This window comes from Syngnathus scovelli, chromosome 7, assembly GCF_024217435.2.
Source record: "Syngnathus scovelli strain Florida chromosome 7, RoL_Ssco_1.2, whole genome shotgun sequence".
Lineage (NCBI taxonomy): Eukaryota > Metazoa > Chordata > Actinopteri > Syngnathiformes > Syngnathidae > Syngnathus > Syngnathus scovelli.
In genome coordinates this window covers 8,486,316-8,514,241 of record NC_090853.1, presented here as the reverse complement: position 1 = coordinate 8,514,241, position 27,926 = coordinate 8,486,316, and the positions used below count along the sequence as shown (strand labels likewise).

At 42.7% G+C, this 27,926-nt stretch overlaps 4 protein-coding genes and 2 non-coding genes across 7 annotated transcripts; 2 read left to right on the top strand and 4 right to left on the bottom strand.

Annotated features, from left to right (window-relative positions):
* Window positions 1–90: 90 nt before the first annotated feature.
* Window positions 91–196, bottom strand: LOC125972937 (U6 spliceosomal RNA). The gene has a single exon (XR_007482963.1). It is a non-coding gene; the product is annotated as a U6 spliceosomal RNA (small nuclear RNA).
* Window positions 197–805: 609 nt separating this feature from the next.
* Window positions 806–911, bottom strand: LOC125972936 (U6 spliceosomal RNA). The gene has a single exon (XR_007482962.1). It is a non-coding gene; the product is annotated as a U6 spliceosomal RNA (small nuclear RNA).
* A 525-nt stretch (window positions 912–1,436) lies between these two features.
* coq8b (coenzyme Q8B) lies at window positions 1,437–8,803 on the bottom strand. Its single transcript, XM_049725600.2, has 16 exons — window positions 8,667–8,803; window positions 8,009–8,190; window positions 7,399–7,540; window positions 7,021–7,226; window positions 6,862–6,928; window positions 6,728–6,799; window positions 5,787–5,906; window positions 5,606–5,691; window positions 5,174–5,314; window positions 5,028–5,109; window positions 4,240–4,333; window positions 3,707–3,848; window positions 3,455–3,562; window positions 3,307–3,372; window positions 2,951–3,037; window positions 1,437–2,483 (listed from the first exon to the last, which is right to left on the bottom strand). Coding segments are annotated over exons 1-16 (1,902 nt in total). The 5' UTR covers window positions 8,668–8,803; the 3' UTR covers window positions 1,437–2,177.
* A 1,173-nt stretch (window positions 8,804–9,976) lies between these two features.
* fbxo46 (F-box protein 46) lies at window positions 9,977–17,811 on the top strand. The gene is made up of 3 exons (XM_049724675.1): window positions 9,977–10,386; window positions 13,712–14,324; window positions 14,411–17,811. The coding sequence occupies exons 2-3, from the start codon at window positions 13,845–13,847 to the stop codon at window positions 16,235–16,237; spliced, it is 2,307 nt and encodes a 768-aa protein (XP_049580632.1). The 5' UTR covers window positions 9,977–10,386; window positions 13,712–13,844; the 3' UTR covers window positions 16,238–17,811.
* A 216-nt stretch (window positions 17,812–18,027) lies between these two features.
* Window positions 18,028–22,691, bottom strand: si:dkey-260j18.2 (uncharacterized protein LOC325231 homolog). Of its 2 annotated transcripts, none has more exons than XM_049724677.2 (6): window positions 22,527–22,691; window positions 22,095–22,253; window positions 21,800–21,953; window positions 21,575–21,653; window positions 21,212–21,439; window positions 18,028–21,002 (listed from the first exon to the last, which is right to left on the bottom strand). In XM_049724677.2, exons 3-6 carry the CDS (start codon window positions 21,951–21,953, stop codon window positions 19,508–19,510), a joined length of 1,956 nt encoding a protein of 651 aa, XP_049580634.1. In that variant the 5' UTR covers window positions 22,095–22,253; window positions 22,527–22,691; the 3' UTR covers window positions 18,028–19,507. The 2 variants fall into 2 exon arrangements, with proteins under 2 accessions (XP_049580634.1, XP_049580633.1); XM_049724676.1 differs by lacking the exon at window positions 22,527–22,691 and adding an exon at window positions 22,344–22,516.
* Window positions 22,692–22,946: 255 nt separating this feature from the next.
* Window positions 22,947–27,761, top strand: sars2 (seryl-tRNA synthetase 2, mitochondrial). The gene is made up of 16 exons (XM_049724678.2): window positions 22,947–23,247; window positions 23,337–23,432; window positions 23,887–23,916; window positions 24,009–24,149; window positions 24,241–24,295; window positions 24,383–24,449; window positions 24,579–24,684; window positions 24,790–24,837; window positions 25,078–25,186; window positions 25,353–25,398; window positions 25,481–25,568; window positions 25,674–25,786; window positions 25,876–25,969; window positions 26,169–26,261; window positions 26,346–26,411; window positions 26,530–27,761. Exons 1-16 carry the CDS (start codon window positions 22,978–22,980, stop codon window positions 26,668–26,670), a joined length of 1,563 nt encoding a protein of 520 aa, XP_049580635.1. The 5' UTR covers window positions 22,947–22,977; the 3' UTR covers window positions 26,671–27,761.
* The last annotated feature ends 165 nt before the right edge of the window (window positions 27,762–27,926 follow it).

The window sequence follows — 27,926 nt, the reverse complement described above, 5'->3', positions numbered from 1 at the left end:
GAAAATTCCGTTTGGCGGTTTGGGGATTTTGGTGTCCACTAAACGATAAACATTATTCTTGGGTATTTTTTCCCGTTTATAGTGAAATAACAAAATGAGGAACGCTTCACGAATTTGCGTGTCATCCTTGCGCAGGGGCCATGCTAATCTTCTCTGTATCGTTCCAATTTTAGTATATGCGAAGCCGAAGCGACGCAATTGGTCCATGCGACGGTCCAGTATATGAAGGGTACACTAAGCAACCCTTTATACAGTTCAGGTGTCACACTGACCCATACGGACACCTATTTGGCTTTAAAATATCTACATGAGTGTGGATGGATGCTACTCAAATGATGTATTGATCATTGCGCGATTGAGTGTAAGCAGAATTTTACAGAAAACTAAACATATAAAAGATCGGCTGGTGCTACGCAATCTGATTGGCTGCATTAAATATTATGTAAATACTTTCAATGCCATTGGTGCAGCCAAAAGCCTCGCCTCCTTTCCACCCAATGGGATATGCAGCCAGGGTGTGTAGGAGGGTGCTTCTCATACATTCTTGGAGCGACAGCAGTGTTAGAGTTTGGGGGAGGGACAACTGCAGCAACCGTACGATCTAAATAATTTACACATTTTACAATATGTACAATCATTGAAGTTTACAAGGATTTGGATGCATCACACAGCCTATGGCACTTGAAAAAAATAGCTATGAAACATGGTCAAAGGCAGCATTCTGTTTGGCGGTTTGGGGATTTTGGTGTCCATTAAACGATAACGATTATTCTTGGATTTCTTTTTCCTGTTTATAGTAAAATAACAAAATGAGGAACGCTTCACGAATTTGCGTGTCATCCTTGCGCAGGGGCCATGCTAATCTTCTCTGTATCGTTCCAATTTTAGTATATGCGAAGCCGAAGCAACGCAATTGGTGCATGCGACGGTCCAGTATATGAAGGGTACACTAAGCAACACTTCTTAGAGTTCAGGTGTCACACTGACCCATACGGACAGTGAGTGATTGCAGTACGCAGAAAGGTATCACTCACACAGGATATCACTCTTCAACAGCCGCAAATTCGTGAAGCGTTCCTCACTTTTTTAATTCACTATAAACGGGAAAAGTAAATCCAAGAATAATCGTTATTCTTTATCCAGACACCCCCCCCCCTACTGACTCAAATTAAGTTTAATGTGGAAAAAATATGAACAATTACTCAGTTTTAAATAATTGCTCCACCCCCTACTCAGTAACAGCATCTACACATAGCTAAAATGCCTTAGTTAGGGTGACCAGACATCCTCTTTTTCCCCAGACATGTCCTACTTTTGAGACCTAAAAAAATGTCCGGGGGGGATTTCAAAATGGCCCGGGATTTTGACCGATTGCCGTCGCGCATTCCAGCGCTCTCACCAACAGAATTTATTGTAGTCCATTGTAATATACACAATTTGAGTATAAACACTGCACTTTAATATAGGGAAAACTGTAATCCAATAATGACCTAAATGTCATGCATAATTAAAACCGAGTATATACATATTTTAACAGAAAAACAGTTGTTGATAAAATACAAATGGATGCAAAATTTACATAAACCGTTTTTCTTCATAATTTGATATACAGCTGGCATTTTTGGATGTTTTAAGTTTGCCCTTGATTTCATAAATACAACATTTTGACTATTAGCCTACAACCAATAATTTGTTTTTCAGAATCAGAGCCTGAAAAGACAGATTTTTTGGTCCATCCATTTTCTGTACCGCTTGTCTCCACGGACGTCACGGGAACCAATTTTTTTGTGATTAATAAAAATGTCATGTTTCCTGTAGCAGTTCACGGATTTCATTAATGCAATGCACTATCGTTTCATATATGGGTGAAAACAGCAACAACAATAACACAGTCTAGATGTCAAAGAGTTTTGTGTCTCATTGTTTTTTTTTTTCCCCCTTTTGGTAGATGGTCCAAATAGCTTTTGGAGTCTTTAAGGTTTCTACCCTCTGGAAGATGCAGTCCTGAGATTTTGTAGAACCTTGAAGTGACATTATTGTTCTACACAACCGAAAAAGGGGCCAATCAGCAGCCAAACTGAGACTTGAGGAGAACTTGAACACAGTACTCCCGAGAGAACAACAGCATAGAGATACTGTAATTCTTCCTTCTTGGCTGCCAGTCTCTTGGGAGTTGTCTACACACTGTCCTGTGCAACCTGCTCAGCCTGCCTCCTCTGGTTGTAAGCGTTGTACACATCCAGAAACATGTCCTTACACGATATTCGTGCTTTCAGCTTGGAGCAGATGAGAAAGGAGCCGGCCATCTTGCGGTGGAGTGAATAGGTCTCCTCTGGTGGAGGGGTGAGGCGGTGTCTCAGCATGACGGGGACGAGGCTCTGAATGCGTTGAGTGGTGTTCTGGGTGCCAAAGTCAAAGGGCTCGGAAGACGCAAAAGCTTCACCGAGAATCATCACGGCCTCCACGTGAGCATCTTTGAAGGCCTGGTGGCAAACATGTCAAGAATGAGCTCTGCGTGCATTCTGAAATGCACCACCTCAGACTCAAAACAAATCTACGATGCACAATAAAAGCCATGAGCCACGAGCAAAAAAATTGACTTGAACCATTCCTCTGAGAAACCTTATGCATACTCCATCTTTCATCATTTAGCAGGACACTGACATTTGTACAGATCAATGAGTCATAATGCAGTTTGAGTTCAAATGCATTTGACGCACACCTCACTGCATCTCTCTCTGATTTGTTGATGAGATGAGATAACATGGACCAATTAATATGTAACAAAGATCTTTCGCAAAAAATATGCACGAGATGTTCAATTGGATGGGGATAAGCCACAACAAGCAGAGGAAGGGGAGGGGTAGTAAAAACAGAGACAGGTGGAGTGTAAACCATACAAAAGTCAATGAGCACTTACAGCAAAACAGCAGAAACGATTTTATCTTACCTTAGTCTCAAAGCCTGTCAAGAACTTCAGGTCTTTGGATTTAGCAAGAACAGTGGCTCGGTCACCAACAGAAGCTGCGTGCACTACCTGCATATGATTGTGAAAGAAAGACACAGCCAATTTTAAAATCAAATGACTCCATTTTAAACTGGGGCTAGGCAACTGACATCCTGCGGGTAGTTCAGTTTTGGACACCGCAATGCATGCTGGGATGTGAAGAGTGAGTGGCCTGTTTCAATAAAGGTACAAACTGGAATATATGTACAGTAAAACACTCCCGCGCGCATATAGCTGATAAAAAATGGTGGCCCTGTCCATTATTTAAGTTGCCCATCCCTGTTTTAGATTCGTCTTACCTCTATGTAGTCATTTGTAAATGATTCCGGGTAACTTCTGCATGCTCCGAAATCCAACAGAATCGCCTGAGGAAATTTTAATTTGCATACATTGACTGACTTTAATACAAGTCGGCATTAAGTATTCGTGGAACAAAACAGTACTTACCTTGTTGGTGTCTGAATTGTAAAAGAAGTTGGCCCAGTTTGGGTCTGTTTGCATGAACCTGAACTCAAAAAGCTCCCTGAGACACAACTGGAGGATGTTGAAGCAGATCTGAAAAGATGAAGTGAGGCATATGTGTTTCATACTTTAAATATGATGACGATAATATGACAGATTTAGAACAAAAATGAAGAACACGTGCACACACACACACAATGTCTCTTTTTATCTGAAACGGGTTGAATTAAGTCAGACCTGGTTTCTGGTCTCTTGGTCCAAGTCCACACAGCAGTCGAGAGGAACCCCCTGCACTAGCTCCATCGCCAATACTCTGCGAGTTGATAATTCATCAATCACCTCAGGAACCTGGAAAAATGCATCTCCCGCCAGCAGTGATCTGGAGGCCACAGGTACAAATTTCATCATTATGACAAGGAAGAGGAATTTATGTGGACTTTAACTCCAATTTACACCAAAGTTTAAAAGACATCACCCAAGAGTGATCTTGCACCCCCACCAAAATCTGTGATGTATATTTTGTCGAACCTTATTTACAATTACTATTTAACACATCAAAGAAACAGATCTTAGTGACAGTAATAGAAATAAAATTGTTAAAACCGTTCCAGCCTCTGTTGAGACAGCACTGTAAACTCGTGGCTGGACATCTTGAGCAAATTAAATGCCCATTGTAATCAGTTTTATGTTCCACTCAATATTTTGACATTTTATAAACTCATAACTGGATTTCAGAGGAAACAAATGTATAATCCAATACGCAAACTCACCTAAATTTCTTGGCACACTCAGCTTCTCTCTCGTAGTCACACTCCCATGCCAGTTCTTTCTGAAGAACTTCCAAGCTGCTCTCTGCAAAGAGGCCTGGAAAAGAATAAATATCACATGCACATTTCCACGTTTTTAGAAAGGAAAACCTCCCCAATAATTCCTGCTCGAAAGAATGGAACGGAATGCCCAGGCAATAGTTGAGCAACAATAGCACCACCAAGTGGTGTTTACTACAAATGATCGGAGTTGTCCCAATCCGATCAGGTGACGGGAAATTCTATCAAATAATTTTCATCTAATCAAGACAAGAGATAGAATACGACATAATTCCACAAAAATCCTTGTTGTTTATTCAAGCTGCAACTTTTAAGACTGGTAGAACAGCGCTTGAACCAAAAAAGGAAACTACCCATTACCAGACGGTACAGGTTGATTTGATAAACAAAAGAGACGCTACAACAAATGTGTCCATCTAAAGTTATCGTCAGACATGCTCATTAAGCTGTCCCCATAACAAATGGGAATCCTGATGGCGCTTTTAAGCAACACATCCATTAGAGAACCAACTATCATGGCTATTTGAACTCAGTTGCTGTACATTGTTTGAAATCAAGTTAAGCGTGCTAGTTTTACTTCAACGATATTGCACTGTCAGATTGATTCCCCACCTTGGGCTGCCCAGACTGAAATAAATAAAAATGACATCAAGTTGTTCTACATTACACCAAAATATTGAGGCATTAACCCAGTAAAAAAATAAAAATAAAGATAGAGAAACAAGTGTTACCTTCAGGTAGAACCACACTTAATTTAAGTACTGACATGAGGTTGTTGATGTCACTATGGATACTCTCCGCCACTCCAGGGTACTAAGAAGAAAACAAAAAGAAGTTCAACAACAAGTAAGACAAGAAAGTGACACTTCAAACCTACCTGGATCTTGATTGCGATTTCTCGACCATCTTTTAAAACCCCATGATGCACCTGGCCAATGGATGCTGCGGCAAAGGGTTTGTCCTCAAAGGAAGACAGCCTCTCTCTCCAACCTGGGCCCAACTCTTTCTCCAAAACATTCTATAGGTATGGTGCACAAGAAACTAAGGAATCACATATACAGTACATGCATTGTGCATAAGTATTCAAAGGCTTTGGCTTGAAATTTAAATGATTATCTAGTTATTGTCAATAAACATGGTTAAATAAATACAAATAATTTTGTTATTATGGAGGACTGCACATAGAATTTTGAGAAAAATTTGGAATAAAACTAACAAATTCTGTAGAAAAAGTGACAAATATGTTACAAATGCACTGTGCATCAAAGATTTTATCTACAGTTAAAAAATATTCCCCCTTCCTGCTTACACTCATTTGCCAGGCTGGCATGAAATCTGCACTCTGTCGGACCCTCTCAAAGATCTTTTGAAGCTGTGGGTTGATGAAGGAGTTGTCTGCGGTGGGGCACAAGTACAAAGCCTGTCAGATGAATATATGAACACTCAACTTTAGGAAAGTATGAAGCGGTGATTACACGGGTGGCACGTACCTTGTATGCTTAGCATCTGTCCTATCTTGAGTGCAGCTCCACGTACTTTACAGAGTGTGTTGACGATCCTCTCTGCATTTGCTTCTGACAGGAGGGGAGAGTCTAGCAAGGCATTCATATCTATAAGGAGAGTGAAGGGTGAGTAGTACATGTAAAAACTATTCTATATATACTATACGATAAAAAAAAAAAATTAAAAAAAATTCCAGTGGGGTTGGGAATCTCTTGCATGAGGCCGATTTAACACAACTCTTGATACACAGGTCGCGATTGAAAAAAAAAAATGAAAAAAAAGTTTTCAGGGCGGAACTGTTTGATTACAAATGACCTGATTTGAAAGCAATATGATTAAATTTATTACGATTTAGTTTGATATTCAAAACAATGCCATAGCTAAAATTTGCTTACGTAAACAATATAACTAGTATTGGGAAATGAAGCTTCAAATTTGCTTCATGAACCAGATGATGTATTTTTTGACTCCTGTAGTGGCCACTTTTGGTTTAAAGAAAGTGGTTTAAGAAATAGCAAGTGTGTGTGCCTTTAGCCCAATGTTGAAAAGAGCGTGCCGTGTCGGGGAGTCAAAACATCCAAGAACTGCTTCATGAAGCAAATTCCAAGCTTCATTTTCCAATCACTACATATAACTCCCAAATTATCAGATGGCAATTGTTATGCTTGCTGTGTGACATTTGTATGGATGAACTGGCTCTTCATAGGAGTTATCGTTTGGGATCATGAAGTACCAACACCAGTACGTACAAGGGAATTGGCAAATTAATGAAACTATTCGCGTCTCTACTTGGCACTGCTCTTTTTTATTGCAGGCATAACATTATGCACAAAGGACAGCAGTTAAATTGGTTTATCGTCTCCAAGCATTTAACCCTTTGCCAGCCTAAAAGCCTTTTTCAGAAAATGTTAGGACAGAGGAAAATTACCTTTTTGTTTGCCTCCCAGTGACTGTTTTGCTACTTCTGCAAGGGCACCAATCCCCAGACTGACTGCCAGACCTGTGGCAGAGGCATGTTTGATAATCCATGGATTGTCAAATTTGAAAAGTAAACATGCATACCTCCAAAATTAGCCAGTCTGCTGATTCTGGTTGCAGGCACTTTCCTCTCTCTAGCACGATCATTAAGCTAAAGGGAGACAAACCACAATGTATTGTAAACATGACATTATCGGTTACAAGCACCGTTAATTTAAGAGTGTGGCGGGTAACTCAACGCACCCTCTGTCGAGCAGGTTTAACCAAGCCCTGCTTGGCCTCCCTGGCTTTCTTGATATCTTCCGGTGTGAGTCTGGTCACCACCGTATCATGGACACATCTGGTTGGCTGGTAAAATCTATTTAAGGCAAACATTGTGTGGAGGAAGCGTTTGTTCTGATCTGGCCAACCAGGACCCGCTGAAGCCGCCTCTGGACTAGGATGCACTCCTATGGAAAGGGAGAGAAAGCACATTAAAGCAAAGACTGCTCTTCAGACATATTACCATCTTATTGAATTACTATTTTAGACTTGGTGTTACTGACACTTGCTGCATAATTACGAGGAAAATGATTTCCCTAAAATTCTGCTATGATGATAACTAAAAGGTCCACACATTACCTGGAGCACTGCCGTCTGTCTGTGTTTTGTCATTAGCATCAGGAGGAAAGTCTGAAGCTACAGCCCATTTGGTAGCTTCATCAGCATCCATATTTTCCCAGCCCTCCACATCAGGAAAAACATCCTCCTTGATCGACTGTTGCTGAGGACATGATTAAGAATTGGTTAAACTACAAAACTGTGACAGAGCTACAATCTAACCACATCATTTGCTTCAGTAGTTATTGGCAAAAAAAAAATGGATGCACTATGAGTAATGTACAGAAAACTATCACATGATGTAAATTGAAATTTCTTAGAGGAGACATTTTGCATTTTTCTTAAAATCATGAAGATTGATAGGACAGTTTGACACACGTTTTTTTTTTTGGGCCACATCTTACTGAAATTAACCTGTTTTAAGGGGACCATCCTGTTTCATTCTATTACTGCTGGGCTAATGAAGACTACAGATTTTGTTACAACGATGACTAGAGGTCATGTTGCAAAGACAGCACATAGTAGTCCAGAGTCAAATATCACTTCATCACAGAGCCACTGATTTGTTTTTGTACGCATAGTCCTTAGAAATTATATTTGCAAGACAGAAACACAGTATCAGAACTCTTACCGCATTGCTGCCACCCATGAAGGTGCCCATGAGGCCTTCCGCCACTTCCTGAGCATATTTAACTCCTGCTCCCAGTGTGGAGTTGCAGGCCATAAATCTGAGCTGTTCCCCCTGGGTGGCGATCAGAGCACAACCCACTTTATTTGCCCCACGTAGTACCTGCAGGACTTCTGAAATCATCACTGTGGACAGAGAGGTGGAGAAATTATTCCATGAGAAAGGCTAGTAAAAGCACTCAATGAACTTTCCAGTGTGTTTGCAAAATTTCGTTTTGTTTTTGATGTTTTTTAATATAATTTTTATTCAGTGTATAAGACCATGTGCTTTAAGTTTCTGATTCTGCTAGCTGGATGGTTTGTTTACCTAAAAAATAGTCAATGTTTTTGGGCTTATGTCACGTGTCCGCATGACGAACCTAATGTAGTCAGCAGTACAGATAATCAATTCATGAATACAATAAATGGGCCGGGAAATAAAAAGCCTGGGTCCTGGTAGCTAAGTCAAGCAATGACCGCCTTTCCTGTCTTTTTCCCGTAGTCATGTTTCTCTCCCAAAAATGACCAGGTACGGGCAAAATTGTCACAAACACAAAAAGCGTATATGCATACACCTCAAAGCGTAACAACAAAGGTAATGTTAACAAAATTGTTATACTTACTTTTTCAGAAGAGATGCGGTTCACCTTATGTATTGCAACCGCCCCTTGAGGTCGTGATCTATTTGCAAGGAAAACAGTGCGTTTCAACGTTACGGAATCCCGGAAGTGTAGGTTTGGCCAACGTCATAGCAATCCAATCAAAACTTGGGGAGAAAAGGAGCGTTGTTTTTGGGCCAATGAAAGAAATGCATTGTTGACAAAGGGTGGTGATCTCAGAGAGTCTGCCCAATAGGATACGTTATAAGGCGGGACTAAACTGTGACAAGGGCCAATTGGAATCGACGGTATATTGCCGTTTTAGAGTTGCACGTGCACTGGTGGGACTCGGAGGCACGTCGATCAAGTAAATCGTTGTTGAAGTCTTCTGAACAATTTCCCGGAATATTACAACTAGTAAATATATTTATATCTTAAGTTACAAGAAAAGTTGTGCATAGATCTCGCTGCTGTTATTTTTTATTAAATTTCATTATTTTGAATTGAAATTTTGCGTTTTAAATGAATTTTGGTCAATAAATGTGCACTAACTATGCGATAAATATGCCCTAACTTTGCTCAAAACCTAGCTGTCACACATTTGCACTAGATTTCCACATAAATAATATATACGTACTATATATATTAATAATTCCACAATATACATTAGAAAAGCCTTTTTGTGCAATACATTTTATTGATGAACTATTAGATACAATTCTGAGATCTAATAGTTGACCTATATTGCAAAGCATTTCAAACTTGTTCAAATAAAAGAGAAACTACACTCTGATGAAGGCGGAAGAAACCGCCGAAACATGTCAGGTAATGAACCTAAAACAATTTGTTTGATATAAAAGAAACCAGTGAAGTGATTTTAAAAAAGGAAAAACAAGATGAACTTAGTACAATTAAAAGAGAAACTACATTTTTATGTGCACAAATAACATAAGATGAGAATAGTGAAAAAGTAGTCTAAAAATTAAATTGGAAATTCAAATCTCATCTTCGAAATGTACCAAAACAACAGAGAAAAACTGTAATAGGTCAGTGTACGTGTGTTGAACACATATGTCGCATTTCAGTAAACGTAACAGGTGTACGTAATGCTGTGGTCTTTAAATGAACATGTGGCGATCATAGCAAAATAATGTACAAAGTTAGCGTGAGCGCTGCAACCTCCGTGTCTTAGTAACCTGACTGGACACTAGTGTTGACCAGTGAGTGGTGGTGGTGGTGGTGGGGGGGGCAGATGGAGATGGGGAAGGGGAGGGGGGAGTCGTGCAGACGCCATATATGGGCACACCACCGTCTCTAGCTTGCTATTGGCTGGCCGCCTTATGCAGCTGCTTGTCAACAAGATGGCCTTCCTCCCTCTGTCGTTTTGACACTGATTATTTTGGTATCCCAACACACATACCTTAAGAGCTTTTAAATAGATAGAAGGAGAGGGGCTCCCGAGAGTCCTAACAAGGTATACAGTCAGCTAGGCTGCGTTCAGGGAACTGACAAGCCTCGATAGCAGCCACCGCTTAAAGAAGGTTGATAATAGAAAGTAGTGTAGCTGCTGTCGACGTTAGCCTGAGCGTCAACTAGCTTAGCTACGTGGACGCGGAGAGTTAAGTCGTGTCACCTGCAATTTCCTACACAAACTGGTTTGGCCACAAGAAGTACTACGAGGAAAGTCGGTTTCTCGACGTTTTAAGAGCCAGGACGGTTGCCTGCAAAGGCCAGCGTTGTTGAGGTAAGAGGGCAAAAGAAATCCGAAGACAGTGGTTTTTTTTTTTTTTTTGTAACCTTGTTAGCTTGCTAGCCACTATGCAGGTATATTATGACATCAAGTTAGCATGCATGTTAGCAACTCTGTTGTTGTGTATTTACCTAACCTCCCCTATGCTCACTTGCAAAAATTAACATCCAGCAAAGTACGATTACTTCATCCTTAGAATGCCATTAAAGATGATACACACGGAACCGAATGCATAGTTTGTCCTGCACAATAAAAAAATGTATAACGTGGTTCTCTGACGCTTCACTTTGCTAACGTGCTACTGGTTTATCAGGGCTAGTTAAACTACTACGCACATAGAAACCTCCCAATTAACAATTTTGATTGATTTACTTGTATATTAGGTGTAGAAACCACAATCTAGATCACACGGCCTTCGACTATAAACAACATTGAGAACAATGTATTCAGTGACACTGCATTACAGCAGTAGTATACGTGCACGTACCATCAAACCAACACCTGAAAAAAAAGATCTAATACATATATAATGTAGAATATGAGTGTGTATGTATAGCAAAACTGCCCAAGTCGTGTTTAAATATTAAAAACACACTTTGTGGCTGACAATATAGAATGATCAACTAGTAGAACAGTGTGTGCTGATTGAATTTGTACACATCAGTGTGTGATATAGCACAATGGTTCTTGTGATTGTCAAAGTAACTTTTAATGGTGTCACTATGTTGGACTGTCATGATAATTTGACATATAGAGCAATATTGTTTGATAAATAAAATTGGTACAATAGTTCTTTCCTGACTCGATAAATCGCCAATTACGATTGTTTTTTTTGCATGAGTCATCAACATTCAGTCTACCTTTTTGTTTACTCTCTTGTGATACAACTCACTTGTTCAAAAACACACAGACGACACAAACGAGGTAGAATCAGAGAAAATTTGTGTACTCGAAGCAAAGTTTTGTAGTTGCACCATCACAAAACATTGAGCGGCATAAATGGAATAGCTGCAAACTGTAATCCTGTAGCAGTGTGGGAACCTTTTCCATTAAAATCAAATGAACGTACAGAGACCACTGTCAGTGAGCTGGTATGATGCATTTGTATTTAAAAAGTCGCAACACAACAAACCTCAAAGTTCATTCAATGTCCAGCTCTGGTCCTCGAGTGTCACTGTCCTGTTTAACAACATAAACCTGATTCAAATGATCAGTTCATCAGCAAGCTCTCAAAGAACCTCAAGAGGTTTCTGGTCATTTGAATAAAACATGCAGGAAAGCGGCTCTTGACGTCCTGGTTTGACACCCCTGATTCAAAATAACCATCCAACTCAATTTCTGTAGCTAGAAACAAAAAAACATGATGGGACATGGAGACGAGAGCCATCCAGTTTTCAACAATTTGGGAATTATCACACCTGGGTGATATGAATTTCAGTGTAAGTGATGGAGCTTGTCAACACTGTCAAGAAACCAGCGGTTAAAGAAATACTGCTGACATTTGATCCGCAGTAGGAATCTCCTAAAAAAAAAAAAAAAAAAAAGAACATTTCCCAAACATCCAATTTAAAGTTCATTACACTTATAAAAATAACTGATAGTATTGTTTAGCATGATTGGTCTTGAGAGAATGTCACCCTAAAACATTTATCGTGTCAGACCATCCACTTTCATTTCAAAGGTATTTCTTGAGGAGCTTCTTGTAAATAAAATTCTACATGAATAACATTTGTGTCTCTCCAGTCACCAAACTCTCAAGTGCTTTGTTCAAGAGCACATGGACAGCTTTAAAGTATGTCCCCAAGGTCCCAGCTCTGAAGTGTTACTGGCCGCTTGGCCAGGATTTGGAGGATTAGTTTGATGCAGAAAGCTTAAATCCAAACCTTTTTCAGGAAGTGCGTCAAATAAAGCACGTGTTTAATGTATTTTAGTACTTGAGCTGTCGTGGTTCACCAGTTCATGGTGTATTGAACGTTGATACAATGCTACAATAACCCAGCCGCCCAAATTTTTCAATAATGACCCGAAAACAAATAGTTGCTAAAATAATCGTTGGGATAATGGTACTTTTCTAAAATGCTCTAAATCTGTCATCCAATATATGTACGATCAGATTCAGGTGTAGACTCTGGCTAGGCCATTCCAAAACCTTACTTAACCTTATGGTGAAGCCATTCTTTTTTAATTGAATGTGTTCTACATTGTATTCCCGAAAGAAAAAAGTTTCTGTTCATCTTTAGATTTCTAGCAGAAGGTTTTTGCGCTAACACTGCTAACTGGTATTTAGAACGTAGGTTGAGTTTTTTGCAAAAGGTAGCTTGACTTGGATGTTTTACTTTAAAGGACAAAAAGTGGAAATCTGCTGTTTGAAGACAAGCTAATGAGAGACGCAGTTGCTCTTTCATCACATTCTCACTGAAAGTGGTTGCATGTTTGGACTTGCACACATGTGGAAGACTGCACAGATGTGACTGTAGAAGTTATACAGTTTCTTTCATGCATTTTTCAACATCCGCAGTCCTCTTAGTTGCCACTCTTACCTGACACATCGGTAATCTCAATTTCAAGGGTTGATTCAATGTTCTCTATTTATTGTTTTGTTTTTACCCAAAGAGTAGAAGAGGTTGCAAGATTGTAACTGTACAATCTATGTGACTTGAAGATGTTTTTAGCAGCAGAGAAAGCCTTTTGCAGTCAGCCAAACGCATTGCTGTAATCCTTCTGTTCTTCCAAGTGCGCCTGCGCATACTGGACAGGCCCCAAAAGATGGCACTGCTGCAGAAGGAAAAGCATTTTGGTTGCACTTGGCCTGGAGTATTGTCAGAATCAAGGGGACAGGACAAGGAGACTGTGGCGGTTTTGCTACGGCCCCGCCCCCTTTGAATCTTTTCTAAAAATAGGTTCAGCATATGCCCGCATGCTCCGTGTTGCCTTCTATTAAGCAATCCTATTTGAATAACAGCGATTCAAGAGAAGATTCAATTTTGTTCCGCTCGGTTGCATTTCATCTGCTGGATCAAACTTCAAATTGAATCCTTTTAATTTGATTTTGAGGGTAGACGTAGGGAGGGGGTATGATTGCTAATTGAGGTTGACTAAAGTTTAAAGCGGAACAGTTGTAGTTTAGTGTGTATTAATTTTGGCGGTAGTTCACTTTTGTCTGGTGTCTTTCATGCCTGAGGTAAATGACAATGCCCTGTCTGAATTGCTTTTTCGATTATTGAGCTTTGCACCTATAATCATTATGCTCCCTTTCTCTTTCCTTCCAACCTCATGTTCTCTACTTTGTCCCCTTCCTCTGACTGTTCTCTTAATCCAGGTTCCGTGCCTGATCATAGGGGAGCTCTGCGGCTCAACTCGGCACTGGGATAGGAATCTGACCATGAGCGCGCTGCTTGTGGGTGCCTGCAGGCCAGCGTAGCTGCTGGCATGTTCCAGAGGTCCGCATCCTGATGGACCGAGACACATTCTCTCATATCCGTCTGTGGTGCCCACGCCCTTTCGGCACCTACTCTCAGAACAAACCCAGGAATCCTGGCACGGGGGGCAATGTTATAGCTGTAGGTGGGGCAGGGTCCTCCTCCCTCTGCAAGGGTGATCCGCCTCCTGGTACCAGGAGGGCGGGAGAAGGAGGAGAAGATGGAGGGATTGGAGTGGGCGTGCAGGAAGACAATGTGAAAGTGGGGGATGTGGACTCTGAGAATACACCACCGGAACCTGAACTTAACTCGAGCTCTCTGATGCAAAGCCAGCCTGCTATGACCACGTCATCCCCTTCACCACTCCCATCTTCCGGGACCCAAATGGAAGATGGCCGAGTGCTGCTGGATACCTGGTATGTCATTAAACCAGGAAACACTAAGGAGAAAATCGCCTTCTTCGTGGCACACCAGTTTAGTGGGGCAGGCCAAGGCAGACCCAGCGCCATGAAGGTAAGCTGTGAAACCAAATATGGATGTTTTTAGTTCAAGATATTGTCTGAGTCCCTTTGTCGTTTGTTTCCCCCTCCCCATCACAGGTTAAAGGCAACTGGGCAACCGACTGCAGTAAAGCAAAAAGGCGAAGAAGATGCTCATCCTATGATCCACCAAACCGTACGCATGCCTCAGAAACACACGTCAGCCATGGCTCCTCCGAAGCACCCAATGCACTACTTGTACCTGATCAAGCAACGGTCGATGGGACGAATGAGACTGACTTACTGTCAGTGGCACAGATGGTCGCCTTAGTTGAGCAGAGGACAGCCATGGCCCTTCGAAATATTGTGGCTGTACATGGAAACCAGCACCAGCCGTCAATTACGAGTCAAGAGCAGGGCATTACCCCCATCCAGCACACACTTCTCCGGGAAACCGAATCGCACCCCTCGCATATGTCCTTTGTGTCTGACAGTTCAAAAGAGCAACCCTCCAAAGAAGTCAAGGAATCATCTGCTCCCTTTCAAACGGACCAGGAGCTTGAAGAGCAGCAAGAGTCATGCCGGGTTGCACAGGCCATCGCGCATTTTGAGTCTCAAAATCTGGAGAACCGCCTCCATATGGGCGCTGGTTCAGCTATGGGCTTTCCTAATCGAGACAGGGAGTTGAGAGGAGGAGCAGAGTCCAGTCGCGTAGCACCTTCTCCGCCCCCCAACCATAGCCAAGGTGAGGTGAGGATAGCTTTCAGAGTGTCTAATCTGGACCCACGCTCGCAACTGGAGCCAGCGGGCCGGTCACGCTGTATGTTTATGAGTTGCGGTGGCGGGAGTAGCCAGACAGCAGCCAGATCTAATGAGAAAATAACCTGTGACCTCTACCAGCTTGTCAGTCCCTCTTCAAGAGACCCCAGTAGCCTGCTGCTTGCCGCCACCACTCCTGCCCCTAAAGCGGATGGAGATCATCACTTTGACAGGCAGACCTGCGGTAGCCCAGAAACATCCCAGGAGCCTTCTTCAGGGGAGAAAATATCGGTGGGTGTGGGTCGGGAGCGAGTGACTGGATTTCACGTGGAAGTCGTGGTGACAGGCGCTGTGGACCAATGTGTGTTTTATGGCAAAGACAGTACAGAAAATGTTCAGGAGGAGACTGTGTGTTTTGCTATGCCTGGCAGTGCGGGAACTGTTGGAGGTGTAGCTAGCTCTACTGACCATTCAACAGAGGATCCTCCTCCAGGACAGCTCTTTTTCTTTCCATCTCCACGAGTGGCGGAAGAGGAGTCCAACACAACGGGTTCTGGCAGAGGATCAGGATTATGCTCTCTGGACTGTGCCAACAGCAGCAGCCCCGGAGCGGGGCTTACATGCTCAGGAGAGCGCCCACCTCGAGCAGATTCTCCCCTAGCCAGTGTTGGAGAAGAGTGTTCCGACCCGTCACTGTGTCGCCTCTATCGCCACGTCTCCCATGATTTCCTGGAGATCCGCTTTCAGATTCAGCGCTTGCTTGAACCTCGCCAGTATATGCTGCTGCTCCCCGACCACATCATGGTCAATATCTTCAGTTACCTGCCTACACGCTCCTTGGCAGCCCTCAAGTGCACCTGCCACTACTTCAAGGTGCTGATTGAGACCTACGGCGTGCGAGCCGTGGACTCTCGCTGGAATCAAGACCCTCTTTATCGCGATGACCCCTGTAAGCAGTGTAAACGCCAATATGAGCGTGGGGATGTTTCACTGTGCCGATGGCACCCTAAACCTTACCACCACGACCTGCCTTATGGACGTTCTTACTGGATGTGTTGCCGACGTACGGACAAGGACACGCCGGGATGCCGCGTTGGGCTTCATGATAATAACTGGGTCCAGCAGCCCGCTGATGGCTCTCAGCCCATCCGATCCAAGAGGGAGATAAGATGGGAAGAGGCCAGGTAGAAGAGGAATCAAATCTCTTCTACTTAACCTGTGTCATTTTTACTCAAAGGATGAGCATGAAAAAAGGAGTACAAAGAGAAATCATCACTCCAGGACCTTGTTAAATCCCACCTCATGTTTCGTTGTTGTTCTCAACCGAGTTGAGTGGTAAACAAGGAATGACGAGAGGTGTGTCACACCATGTTTTTTTTTGGGTTTTTTTTGTCAAGTCCTACAGAATTTCTCCCTGCACGGTACTCCAGAGTGGCACATTTTCAAGTGTGCCTACCAGTGTTGGGGTCTCTTCTTGCTGCTGTCTGTTTGCCCTGCATCATGCCTCTTATGTGTCAGGATTACTGCCCAACTCCATATACATTGGATGTTGTCAGAGTTGTTCCTGTGACAACTTTGCAGTGTGTTTGATTGAGATTAGCATTAAGTGACAAATAGAAATGTAATGCCCTCAGAGCCTGTTTTTGTCCCAAGACTCGTTCTATGTTCTATGTTCCAATACCAACTCCATTGAGCTTAGTGCAGCCCATTCAGTACAGGAACGGCACTGAAGCCAACATGCCAAACCTTTCAGTGTGGAATGTTCAGCGTTGTTATAGAAATGTGATTGTATGCGGCAAACTTGATATTCCAACATTTGAGCTCTGTCCTGCACCATGCATTTCTATTTCTCGGAATGTGCTGTATTTATTGTATGTCGATCAGTCCCCTGATAATGCTGCTGAAACAATTGGCTGTGTCACCAATGTTACTCCTGGAATAGGCATACCATTGGTTGATACAGTCTCATACTTTGTGTGTGTGTGCGCGTGTGTGTTTGTGTTTTCTCCACCCCCAGATTTGAACCTTCTTTAGTGGGCCAGCCATGAACAGGAGAAACAAAGTACTACTTGTGGGAGATACAATGCATAGATTAAGATCAGTGGGATAATTACAAAAAAGAGAGAATTATGTTGCTTTTTATGATGAGACTGTCTTGCTTGTTTGCCTTTTTTTATGGGGGTTGACTTTTTGGGGTGTGTATGAATGTTTGCTGTTCTATTGTATTATTGGACTTCTTATCGACTTGTCCTCCTTGCCCAAACCACAAAGAATGTTTTTGTTTTACTCATCATTGTTTAACTTGCCCATCTTTTTCCTTCTTCGTCCTCCATTTCGGCAGAGGGTTGTGTTGTCCAACAGCGACAATACTTTGTGTGTTAAACAAAAACTAAACAGAACGCAGAAACTCTACACCAGCCTCCAGCCTTAAATTTCCCCCTACCTCTAATTCCCCTGCAGGAGATTGAGGCATCAAATACCTCACACACGGTCAAGAGTATTAGGTGTTGCACCGTACCCTTGTTTTAAGGGGCTTGATAGACTTCATCCAAAACTAGTCTTCTTCCTTCAGCTTTCTCCTCTGCTTTTTGACCACCCCATCCCCACAAGCTGACTGGTTGGACATTGTGATGCTGAAACGCTGTACCAAGGTTATTTGATAGTCATGGGAGATACCTGTAGAGTCCAGATATGTACAACTCATAATGGGAAATATCGGCTTAAATATAAGGTGATGATTAAAACTGGAAATGCAACATTGACATGGTTTCTGTGGTGTTTAATTTTTCTAAAGACTTGTGTATATACCTCATTGATTGCTGATAGACGTGGAATGCTTGGCTGGTTTATGCACCAGTATTAGCCTAGGGACACCTGCAGTGAAGCTGATACGGAACAACCATGGTACATAAGTACAGTCATTCACATTTTACCGTGATTACTTCTTGTGATGTAATTAATAAAAAAATCAACACATATCAGCAATAAAAGCATTTATTTGTATTGCTGTTTATGAACCTTTATTGATGGTAGAAAAACTACTTCACTGATTGCTGGTGCACGTGTGCAGTGCAAGGTGCTTGTGTTTAGCAGATTTACGCCTCAGAACAGGGAAACCCCTTGTTTTCACACACAAAGCAACAGCATACAAAATAGAAAAAAAAAACATCTCAACGTTTCATTTCACAAATTCAGTGTGCGGCGGCAAAACAATTTTGCACACACAATTTTATTTTTGTCCTATTCCCTTGGTTGAAACAGAAAAATTACACTGCAACTGAATACAATGAGCCCAAATCTGGCCACTAACTAGGTCCCTGCCTCCAACCCACCCCCTAAAAAAAATCAGTTATTGCAACCAGACAAAATTTTGGCTGACACTATAGTATTGCATTTTTTTATTTGAATGGTTATCTTCTGGCTAAACAGGAAACAGATGACTTTGCTTTTTATTTAACTCGATCACCGCTGGTAACTGGAGCATTCTAATATTTCACAGGTTACATCCAGCCAAGTGATCCATTCAACAAATAACTAAGTGGCCCAATGGAAAATCTTCTGCTTATCTAAAATTCACATTTTGTAGAAGGCCTGCAAATACAGTATACTGTGCAGCCTTATTAGACTGACGGCATCTTCACAAAAACAAAACAACTTTATAAATAAAGTGCAATGCTAATTTGAGCAGGTTAGAAAACCTTTTTACATTCATTCAGAAGTTCAATTCCTGAAGCAAACACACAATGCCTTAAGAGTGGCATCCAATAACAATTTCCTAATAAATCAGAACAGCTACATAAACTGATGGCATAACAGGAGCTAACATATAGAAAATGACAAAATAAAAGATGTTGCTTGCTGAGATTTAGGATATTCTTCATATTAATCAGCAGGCTCTATTTAGGGGTGTGAAGGCTTAACTGGCAGTAATCAAGTCAGATAATATGATTAGTTGAGCTAAATGACTTCTTTAGCCAATTGGTTTGGAACTAATTGGCCATTAGCTGTTAATGAAATATAACAGAAAAATTTAACATGCTTTTCACGTAATCATCACCGCTTTTGCCACTCTGGAGTGACTTGTACTCTGAACAGGAAGCTTTGAAACAAATAAATGTATCTGCTGTATTGAGTTCACATCATTTGGTTGTGAAGCCTTTCAGGTGCACAACTTATTTGTTAGAACAAAAAAAACTCAGTGATATCAAAAATTCTGAGCAGATAACAGTAGCAACATATTTGTAGCAACAGAGCTGTGTAAAATGTGCAACTTTCTGAATGCCAACACTAGATAAACTTTCAGTGTGAGCAGATAATCAAAATACATTCAGGCGCATTGAAGCTCTTAGCTACACCAATTTTCTACATATGCTGTGGTTGCTAGCAGACTTTTGTGAAATTGTGACCAAGCTTTGTCAACCTGGAGCTCATCTCTACGTTCAACTGGTTCTTGTCAAGCTACTCATGCGCAATGCAGTTTTCTTTGGCTCGTCTCAGTCTGGACAGGATGTGTTTCTTAGGGAACTTAAGAGTGGTGCACCCAAACTGACTGACGCCTCCTGTGTCTCCAGGGAGTTTCTCACGTCTCTGCACCCAGCTTCGCCAGCCGGGCTTCCAACAGTACACGCTGTCATAGAACCGGGAGCCGTTTTCTCCACCCAAAACATAAATCCTTCGTTTCCACCTGGCCACACCCCCGGCTGCAATCCTCCGAGGCAGGCCGGGGAAAACCACTGGGCTGGGGGCTCTGTCGCTAGCCCCGCCTGCGCCGGCACGCTGCTCTGCAGACACCGTAACCCCTCCTCCAGTCACCTCTCGCTCCACACCAAATGCCCTGCCCTCCCTGAAAAACAGCACGCGGCCAGTGGCGTCTAAAGTCTCCAGATTGGTGTAGTTTCCATCCAAGAACTTGGTCGTATCCCTGATGTATCCGCCGATGGCACAAACTCCTCCTCGCACCGCTACACCTCCAGCGAGGCAGGTGGCGCCAGAGTCCAGAGACACTCGAGTCCAGCAGTCTGTCAAGGTGTGATAAATAAGCACCCCTGAATGGACCACAGCCCGGTTCTGTTCAAGTGTGGTTCCGCCTAAAAGGTAGAGTCGTCCTCGCAGAGCTGCACAGGCAAAGGCACGCAGGGGGAGGGGTAACCGAGGACCCGGTGCCCACTTAAGTGTAGCCAGTTCCAGGGTCTCGCTGGAGTCCAGCAGTGCTGAGCGATTGCTTCCCCCCAAAGCGAAGAGCGACTCGCCGCAGCCCAGCAGGCCCAACATACACCGAGGTAGGCCCATGGAAGGGCGTTCTGTCCAGCGGTCCAGCACAGCGTCATATTCATGCACAGCCGAAGACACAGAGCCCGAGCCCAGAATTCCTCCTGCTACAAACAGTCTTTCGCCCACAGCTGTGCAGCCGGGACTCACCAGTGAGCCCAACGCTGCCAGCTTCTCCCACTTCCCTGTCCGCGGGTCGAAGCAGTCCACAGTGTAGTCGTATGTAAGTAATCTCTCATCTTCCCTCGGTGTCAGGTCCACGCAAACTATTTTTTTCTCAAACATTCCTTCCCTCGGACGTAGGGGCCCTCCAAGACCCTCGCCGGCTGCGGCGGGGCCCAACTCCTGGCTCAGTCTTCGACTCTCCTCCTGTGACAACAGTCCCGGACGCAGGTGGTGAAGCAGTGCTGGCATGTGAGCGTAGCGATCCAACGGTTGGTGCTCAGCCCAGCGCCTCGCTGCATCGTACACCTCCGCCTCAGAATCTACTCCCAAACGGTCCGAACTCAGGAGGCTACCGAGGGTGCCGTGATCAAGGAGGAGGAAGTCTTTGTGGCGGGATACACGAGGGAAGTGCTGGGCCACCAGCCGGAGGGAGGCGCGGAGCAACAGCTGGTCATGGTGAGATCGAGCTAGAGAATACATCCCCAGACAGTTGTCCACCGACAGGTGCTCAAATAGAAACCTGGAGGGAATACATTCAGAAGAGAAAAATAACCTTTCACGGCGGTTCTTAACCTACTCGTCGTGAGTCAGATAGAGGCGATACATCATTTACAGTAACTTGACATCATTCCAGTAGACAGTGAATATATTGATGCTGACATTTTTGCGGTTCAGTTCTTCCAACAAGAAAAAATCACTGACAACATTAAACCACAGATATGACTTCACCTGGAGCACAGGTCTTGCAGAGGCATGACCTGAAGGCGATTGGCGGCCACAAATAGATCCTCAGCGGTTTCCAGAGACAGCCCGGCTTCCCCAGTGTACACAAACTGGATGACGGTCTCCATGACGGACGGTGTCACTTCCTCCAGCCGGATTTCGGTGAGGCGAGACTCCACCAGGGGACTGGTGAACATTGCCCTGAAATATGGGCTTACAGCTGCTAGGAGCACCCTGAACAGGCCAACAGACAGATTATCAAGATAATTATCTTGAGCGGCACAAAAATAGCTAGGTACATTCATGAGTGTGTGTTCAGTGTTTAAAAAGGGATGACAATTGACATCTAATGAGTCTTGGCAGGTATACCTGTGACACAGGAACTTCCTTCCCTCAACAACCAAGGTCACATCACACAACTGTTGAGCATCCAACAGCTGCTTCAGTCCTGAAGATGCATAAAGGGAAACACAGAGGGATGTCAGAACCACAAGAAAGGACGAGAAAGGTTGGTCGTAGAGGAATGGATTAAACTGACTCGTCTGCAAGTCATGTCCTTGAAGGGTACCCCCTCTTTATTTGAGCCTGCCTCACCGAGAGTGACGTAGTCTCCCAGCGGAGTGGTGCTGTCATCGGGGAAATCCTCCTCCTCTGAGTCACTGTCTGACAGAGGCTCCCCTCCTCCTCCGTCCCCATCCTGCCATGGCTGGGGGCGCCATGTGACTGTGCCCCCACGCACAGCATTCATCTGAAGTGCAGTAAACAAACAGCATGCATATGTAATTAATTTGGAGTAGTCCATTCTAATAATAAAAGGTTAGGAGGCCTAGCTATCAAATATGGAGAGCAACCCATGATTTACATGGCACACTTTACATATCAACACTACCTTTGCTCTTCTTCTCGTTTCCACTTTGACGGCCGCTTGGGTCTCACTTCGACAAAATGTGAGGCAGGTTGCAGAGGGCTTGTTTGCACCCGAACACCCGTTGCACTGTCACAGACAGGACTGTACAGCTCTGGGCACAGCCGATAGGTTTCGTCTGGCCTGAAGTGAAGACGCGGTGGTTACACACTGCTCTTCCAGCCACACTCACGTCACCAGACATCCGAAAATTAGCAAACAGGAACAATTCACCTCCTGTTCATAACCTGTCCCGTCGTAACAGGTGATACTCCCCGTGATATGTGACTCAATTATGATGACACGCAAAGAAGTAGTTCGGGAAATTCGGACCAAGAAATCTGAACTGAGTTCTAGTCCAGCCAGCCGCACTTGTCATGTCAGACCGGATCACCGCAGCGCTTAGTTTCCGCTCACCTGATTGGCTGACCTTTGGCTCGTGACAATATCTTAGCTTTTTGTCCTCTGCTGTTAATAGTCCTGCACCCAGCTTCTAAGTATACTAATACAGATATATATACATGTAAATGTCTAAACAGCTGTACACGCTATATTTACATAATGTTTGTACAAATAAATTACCAGGTAACAGTTGATGTTCTATCTAGTTCTGCTTCCGGAGTCGTGCTGCCTTATAGTACAGCTTCTGTGTGGTTGCAAACAGTACTCTTGTCTTTTCATAAGAGCGGAGAGTTAGTTGCGAATTGCTTTCATATTCTTGGAACGCATTATTATGTCATAACCCTTATCACGTATGATTTTCCATTTTCCAATATCTTCCATACGGTATCGCGTGGTTATCAGTGCCAATTACGTGTGTTATAGAAATTCCTATTACCATGAATGCACCAGCCGTCATAAATCCAACATGGCGACTTACGTGGTCGCCTGTTCCTCTACTAGAAGCTTTGCAAAGTTGGTATTGTCGCCCGTAGTGCGACATTTCTCAACGCAGAGGGTTTGTTTTATAGTCCCCCGTCGCTTTTCTCATCGCAGCAGCTTGTATGAGCATGTTCGTGAGGGGTATAGCGACAAGCCTCAGTTGGACATGAGAGCGGTGTGTGAGCAGACCGACAAAGTCATAGCTAATGTAGAGAGCAGGAAAGGCGAGCTGCGCGGCGAAGATGTCAAGGAAATTGTAAGTGGCATAAAAAAAAAGTCACATTTTAGCGTTGTCTTCAATTTAGGTTTCAACATTTGTTAGCATGGGCGTTTGTTTTCTTTTAGGTGCGTGTGTGGCAGCAGCTCCAGGCAGTGCGAAGGGAAATTGCTGAGCTGGAACAGCAGAAGCAGCTTATTAGTGGAACGGTCAGAGCTTTAGTGGTCAGTACAGCAGTCATTACAGTATTCCGTATTACATTTTTTTCATGGTCTCAATAAGGTCCTGTATGATATGTAAAAAAACAATTATTGTTCTTGCTTTTATTTTTGAATGCATATTTCTGTTTATGCAAAAATACGTTCAGTGTGTTTCTACGGCGTCAACCAAGTTTGTAGCAAGTCACAAAGCTGCTTAAACTTTTTTCCAGAAACTTGATGATTAACCAACAGCGCCTCAACAGGTTGAAGTCCAGTAGTACAGCCCAAATTACCTCAATTTTTTTTAATAATCCTTTCCACAAATCATAATTTTTAGTCATCAGTTAAACATCTATATGCCACACCTGACTTAAATACAGTAATATATCTGCAGTCTTAACCTATACGTTCATGTGTGCATGCGTGTCTCTGCGATCAAAAGCCAGAGTCATGAATTTGATGAGTCATCTGTTCTTAGGCAAAACACAGAAAGAAAGCCCTCGCCAATGTAAGTCAAATGTTAACACTCAATAATTCTGTACAGATATTAAATGGAATCACTACCATTTGACTGTTGCTCATAACATGTGTTCACCACAGCTTTCAGAGTACAACCAGGCACTGGTCCAAGGTCGAGAGGTCCGTAAAAGACTAAACGATCTCTATCCTAAAGAGACTCAGCTGGATCAGGAACACTATAGCCGAGCACTCCGTCTACCCAACACCACACACCCTGATGTTGTGAGAATTCACTGAAAGGCAGATATGCGCAAGAGATATTTTATTCTCTATATGTAGCATGATATCTCTGACATTTCAAATCTTTCCACAGCCCATTGGAGATGAGAGCCAAGCAAAGGTAGTGGAGCTGGTTGGGCAGAAACCTGGTGAGTGTTTTGAGCTGCTTTGACGAGTAAATGCATTCTTTAAATACATGTATAGTGAAGTAAAAAGATTTTCTTTCTTTGTTGAAGAATTTGACTTCGAGCCCAGAGGCCATGTCGAACTGGGGGAGCAGTTGGGTGGCCTCATCAGGCAGAGGTGATGAAGATGACACTCTTATCGATCATAGTTTTCGTTCTTGATTGACCATGTGAATGTGGATGTACTTTTTCAATAATTTCCTAGACGCATACACTTATTTGAGTGCATATCTTTGCTTTGCTTCAGGCATCTCGCTCATGTCTCGGGTCACAGATCTTATTATCTGAGGGGGGCAGGGGCCAGACTTCAGATTGCACTCCAAAACCTTGCTCTCGACACACTGCAACGCCGTGTAAGCTGCTGAAAGATTAGATATTGGTAAAACAAATGTGTGGCATAAGTCTTTGTGTGTAATATTTGTAATATTCTATTTTTTATTTATTTTTTGCTCTGACAGGGCTTCATTCCCATGGTTGTACCTGACATGCTAAAGGGTGCAGTATTTGTAAGTAGCAAAGTCTCCCATTTTTGGTTTCTGTGTTATGACACAATTTAGGCAAACAAAAAGATGAAGTTAGAACATTTGCATCACATCAAGTAGAAGGAAGGCTGCTCCTTCAAAATCTAACTGGAATCTAACCCGAATTAATGGCGTTCAATACACGAATCAATTTGAGCTAGTTATTGATTGACATTGTCTAAGTAACACCTATTGAAAGAACCACATTGGTTGTCTTATCTGCAGGAGGGATGTGGCATGCAGCCCAACGCCCATCGCTCTCAGGTCTACTCACTGGACCCGGCTCGTTTCCCAGACCTAAACCTGGCTGGGACTGGAGAAGTCGGCGTGGCAGGTCTTCCCTACTGTTTTCTACAGATTTGTTAATTTTCCTCCTACAACAAACTGAACATTATGGCACCACTGCAGAGATGCTCATTCCAGTTTTTGATTTGATGACACTTGTAAACAGGGTCCTTGAGATGCTAATTTTGCACGTGTGTGATACCTCTCCTCCCCAGGTTATTTCATGGATCATGCAGTTAATTTGAAAGATTTGCCTGTCAGGTATAAAGTGCCCTCTTACTTCCAGTGAAATTATGCTATTTGAAGTATTTGTAGTTGACTTGCTGCCTCCTTACTGCTTCAGGACGGTGTGTAGCAGTACATGCTACAGAGCAGAGACAGACACAGGGAGAGAGACCTGGGGCCTCTACAGAGTTCATCACTTCAATAAGGTCAGTAGAGCACCAATTGGCTGCTACAGTAGTAACCTTTACGATCAAATTGCTGTAGAATGACAAATGAATAATAAGTTTAAAATGGGTCTTGTGTGTGTCTAGGTAGAAATGTTTGGCGTAACGGCAAATGAGACCGGGCAGGAGAGCACTGAGCTCCTTGAGGAGTTTGTCTCCTTGCAAAAAGAGATATTTTCTGCTCTGGAGCTGCACTACAGGTCAGAAAAGGCACACAATGAAATACCGCACCATATTTCTGATCACAGATTTCTTCTTGTATTATGAGAATGTTTTTTTTTCCCCCCAGAGTGTTAGATATGCCAACACAGGAGTTGGGTCCTCCAGCATACAGAAAGTATGACATTGAAGCGTGGATGCCCGGAAGGAACAGTTATGGCGAGGTCAGCAAAACATTCTTACCTCCATTATTGTTAATACTGTACATGTAATATTATTGTTTTGCTGTTCTTTTTTTATACAAGAAAACAATTACCTGAACGGAAATATAGCAAAATACAAAGTGCTATTTCCCCATTTATTAGATTTCATAGCATTGCAAGCAAGCTTTGCAATGTGACAAAAATTCCTTCATCTTTCCAGATTTCTAGTGGGTCAAACTGTACTGACTATCAGAGCAGACGCCTCAACATCCTCTATGAGAGAGACGACGGCAGCTTGCAGTACGCCCACACAGTAAGACTGCTGAGGATGCGCTCTGGTATTTTTCCTGCTGTTTTAGCATTCAGCAAACCTGCTTGGTGTGTGTTTTGTCTTTAGGTGAATGCCACTGCATGTGCCATCCCCAGAACTATCATTGCCATTCTGGAGACTCACCAAACCAAAGTAAGATTATTCCAGTGTTGCATACACTGATTTTAAGTTTTCCTATTTTTGTCAAATGTCATTTCTATGCAAAGTTAATTGTTGTTTTAATATGTTATTACATGTTCTGTGCCTGTAGGAAGGATCAGTGCTCATCCCCAGAGCCTTGCAACCATATATGGGTCTTGAAATAATTGAGAAGCCAAAGTGCACTCCTCTGAAATACATTGGTCCCAACCAGCCCAGCCGCCGACCCAGGCCTTCTCCCACAATTACGTGACACCGCTGTTGCAGATAATGTGTGCAGTCACATTATAATTCATCTAAGTCATTTTTAATACCTACATATTTAATTTTTTTACAGCATTCCATGACCTTACTCGGCACGTATTGGTTCGCTTTTCTGTGACCTGTGCTTCCTGCATGGATTGTATAGCCAGACTCATTGTCACTATACAATACATAATATAGTTAATTAATCATGATGCCACTCAGTCTGTGTTTGGCATGGTACCTTCCAGGATGGCATCATACATTTTAGTTTTTTTATTTTCACATTTATCATGATGAATGTTTTACATTTACTGTATTCGGTGGTGGGTCGTGCATTTGGTACACGAGTCTTCAGTGGCCTCTTAACGGAACTGACATAATGCACCTTCACTACCACTTCTATCATGTTTAACTTATAGATACTATTAGTCGGAGACGGAAAGGCAAAATGAAGCAGTTCAAAATCAACTTTTGATATAATTAATGCCATAAAATGTTTAAGAAAACATACTCACCAGAGATGTTGATTTTTTTTCTCTTGGAATCTCTGCCACTGTAGCAAGTTTTGCGCTTACCAACCAACGACCAAAAATTGCTGACATCAATACTGACTGTGAGAATGATTTTGAATGCGATTGCTTAAAGACATTCTGAATTTCCTGTTATTAATATTTATTTTGCAGTAGTCAGTAGAACTGATTCTGAAGGCCCAAAGTTGGTTAAATTGACATTAGAACATAGCAGCTCAAATCCGATTGGAGGGGGAAAAAATCTAATGTATATCTACTGAGAACAGAGCAGTGCAGCCAAGAAAAGTTATAAAATGATAATAAATTTGGAAAAATATTAATACAATCTTCTGATGCAAATATTAGAGTAGGTTGTAAATTTAGGTCACATTTATTATTCAGGCCAGCAGAGAACTAACTACGTCTTGGCTTGTGTATCGTGTTCCTGAACAAGGTGCTGTAATAAATCACAAAGGTATTGGGCGATGGTTGCTGTCTGCCTGTGGGGGGCGCTGTAGAGCTCAACACAGCATTGTAAATACTGTACTAGATTTACATCGATGCAATAAATGAAAACATGAGAAAAATATATGCCGTAGTCACATTTGTAAGCAAGTTCGATTGTTTTACATATATAAAAGTGACGATTCCGATACTATACCAGTAAATTCGAATTTGGAGTGATGCTATATCCCGTTTATGTATTGTATTTGCACAATACAGGTGGCATAAGCCTCACCGTATTGCAGGGCTA

What these genes read in the sequence shown, in the direction of transcription:
- coq8b (XM_049725600.2), bottom strand. An exon ending in ACCAAGAGACCAGAAACCAG is followed by an intron (nt 3,563 to 3,706) that starts GTCTGACTTAAT and finishes TCATCTTTTCAG; the next exon opens with ATCTGCTTCAACATCCTCCA. An exon ending in TGACAGGCTTTGAGACTAAG is followed by an intron (nt 2,484 to 2,950) that starts GTAAGATAAAAT and finishes GTTTGCCACCAG; the next exon opens with GCCTTCAAAGATGCTCACGT.
- fbxo46 (XM_049724675.1), top strand. Translation starts at nt 13,845, where the DNA reads ATGGACCGAGACACATTCTCTCATATCCGTCTGTGGTGCCCACGCCCT. An exon ending in GCAGACCCAGCGCCATGAAG is followed by an intron (nt 14,325 to 14,410) that starts GTAAGCTGTGAA and finishes TCCCCATCACAG; the next exon opens with GTTAAAGGCAACTGGGCAAC.
- si:dkey-260j18.2 (XM_049724677.2), bottom strand. Translation starts at nt 21,953, where the DNA reads ATGAATGCTGTGCGTGGGGGCACAGTCACATGGCGCCCCCAGCCATGG. An exon ending in GGGAGACTACGTCACTCTCG is followed by an intron (nt 21,654 to 21,799) that starts GTGAGGCAGGCT and finishes ATGCATCTTCAG; the next exon opens with GACTGAAGCAGCTGTTGGAT. An exon ending in CTGCAAGACCTGTGCTCCAG is followed by an intron (nt 21,003 to 21,211) that starts GTGAAGTCATAT and finishes TATTCCCTCCAG; the next exon opens with GTTTCTATTTGAGCACCTGT.
- sars2 (XM_049724678.2), top strand. Translation starts at nt 22,978, where the DNA reads ATGGCGACTTACGTGGTCGCCTGTTCCTCTACTAGAAGCTTTGCAAAG. An exon ending in GCTCTGGAGCTGCACTACAG is followed by an intron (nt 25,787 to 25,875) that starts GTCAGAAAAGGC and finishes TTTTCCCCCCAG; the next exon opens with AGTGTTAGATATGCCAACAC. An exon ending in GAAGGAACAGTTATGGCGAG is followed by an intron (nt 25,970 to 26,168) that starts GTCAGCAAAACA and finishes TCATCTTTCCAG; the next exon opens with ATTTCTAGTGGGTCAAACTG.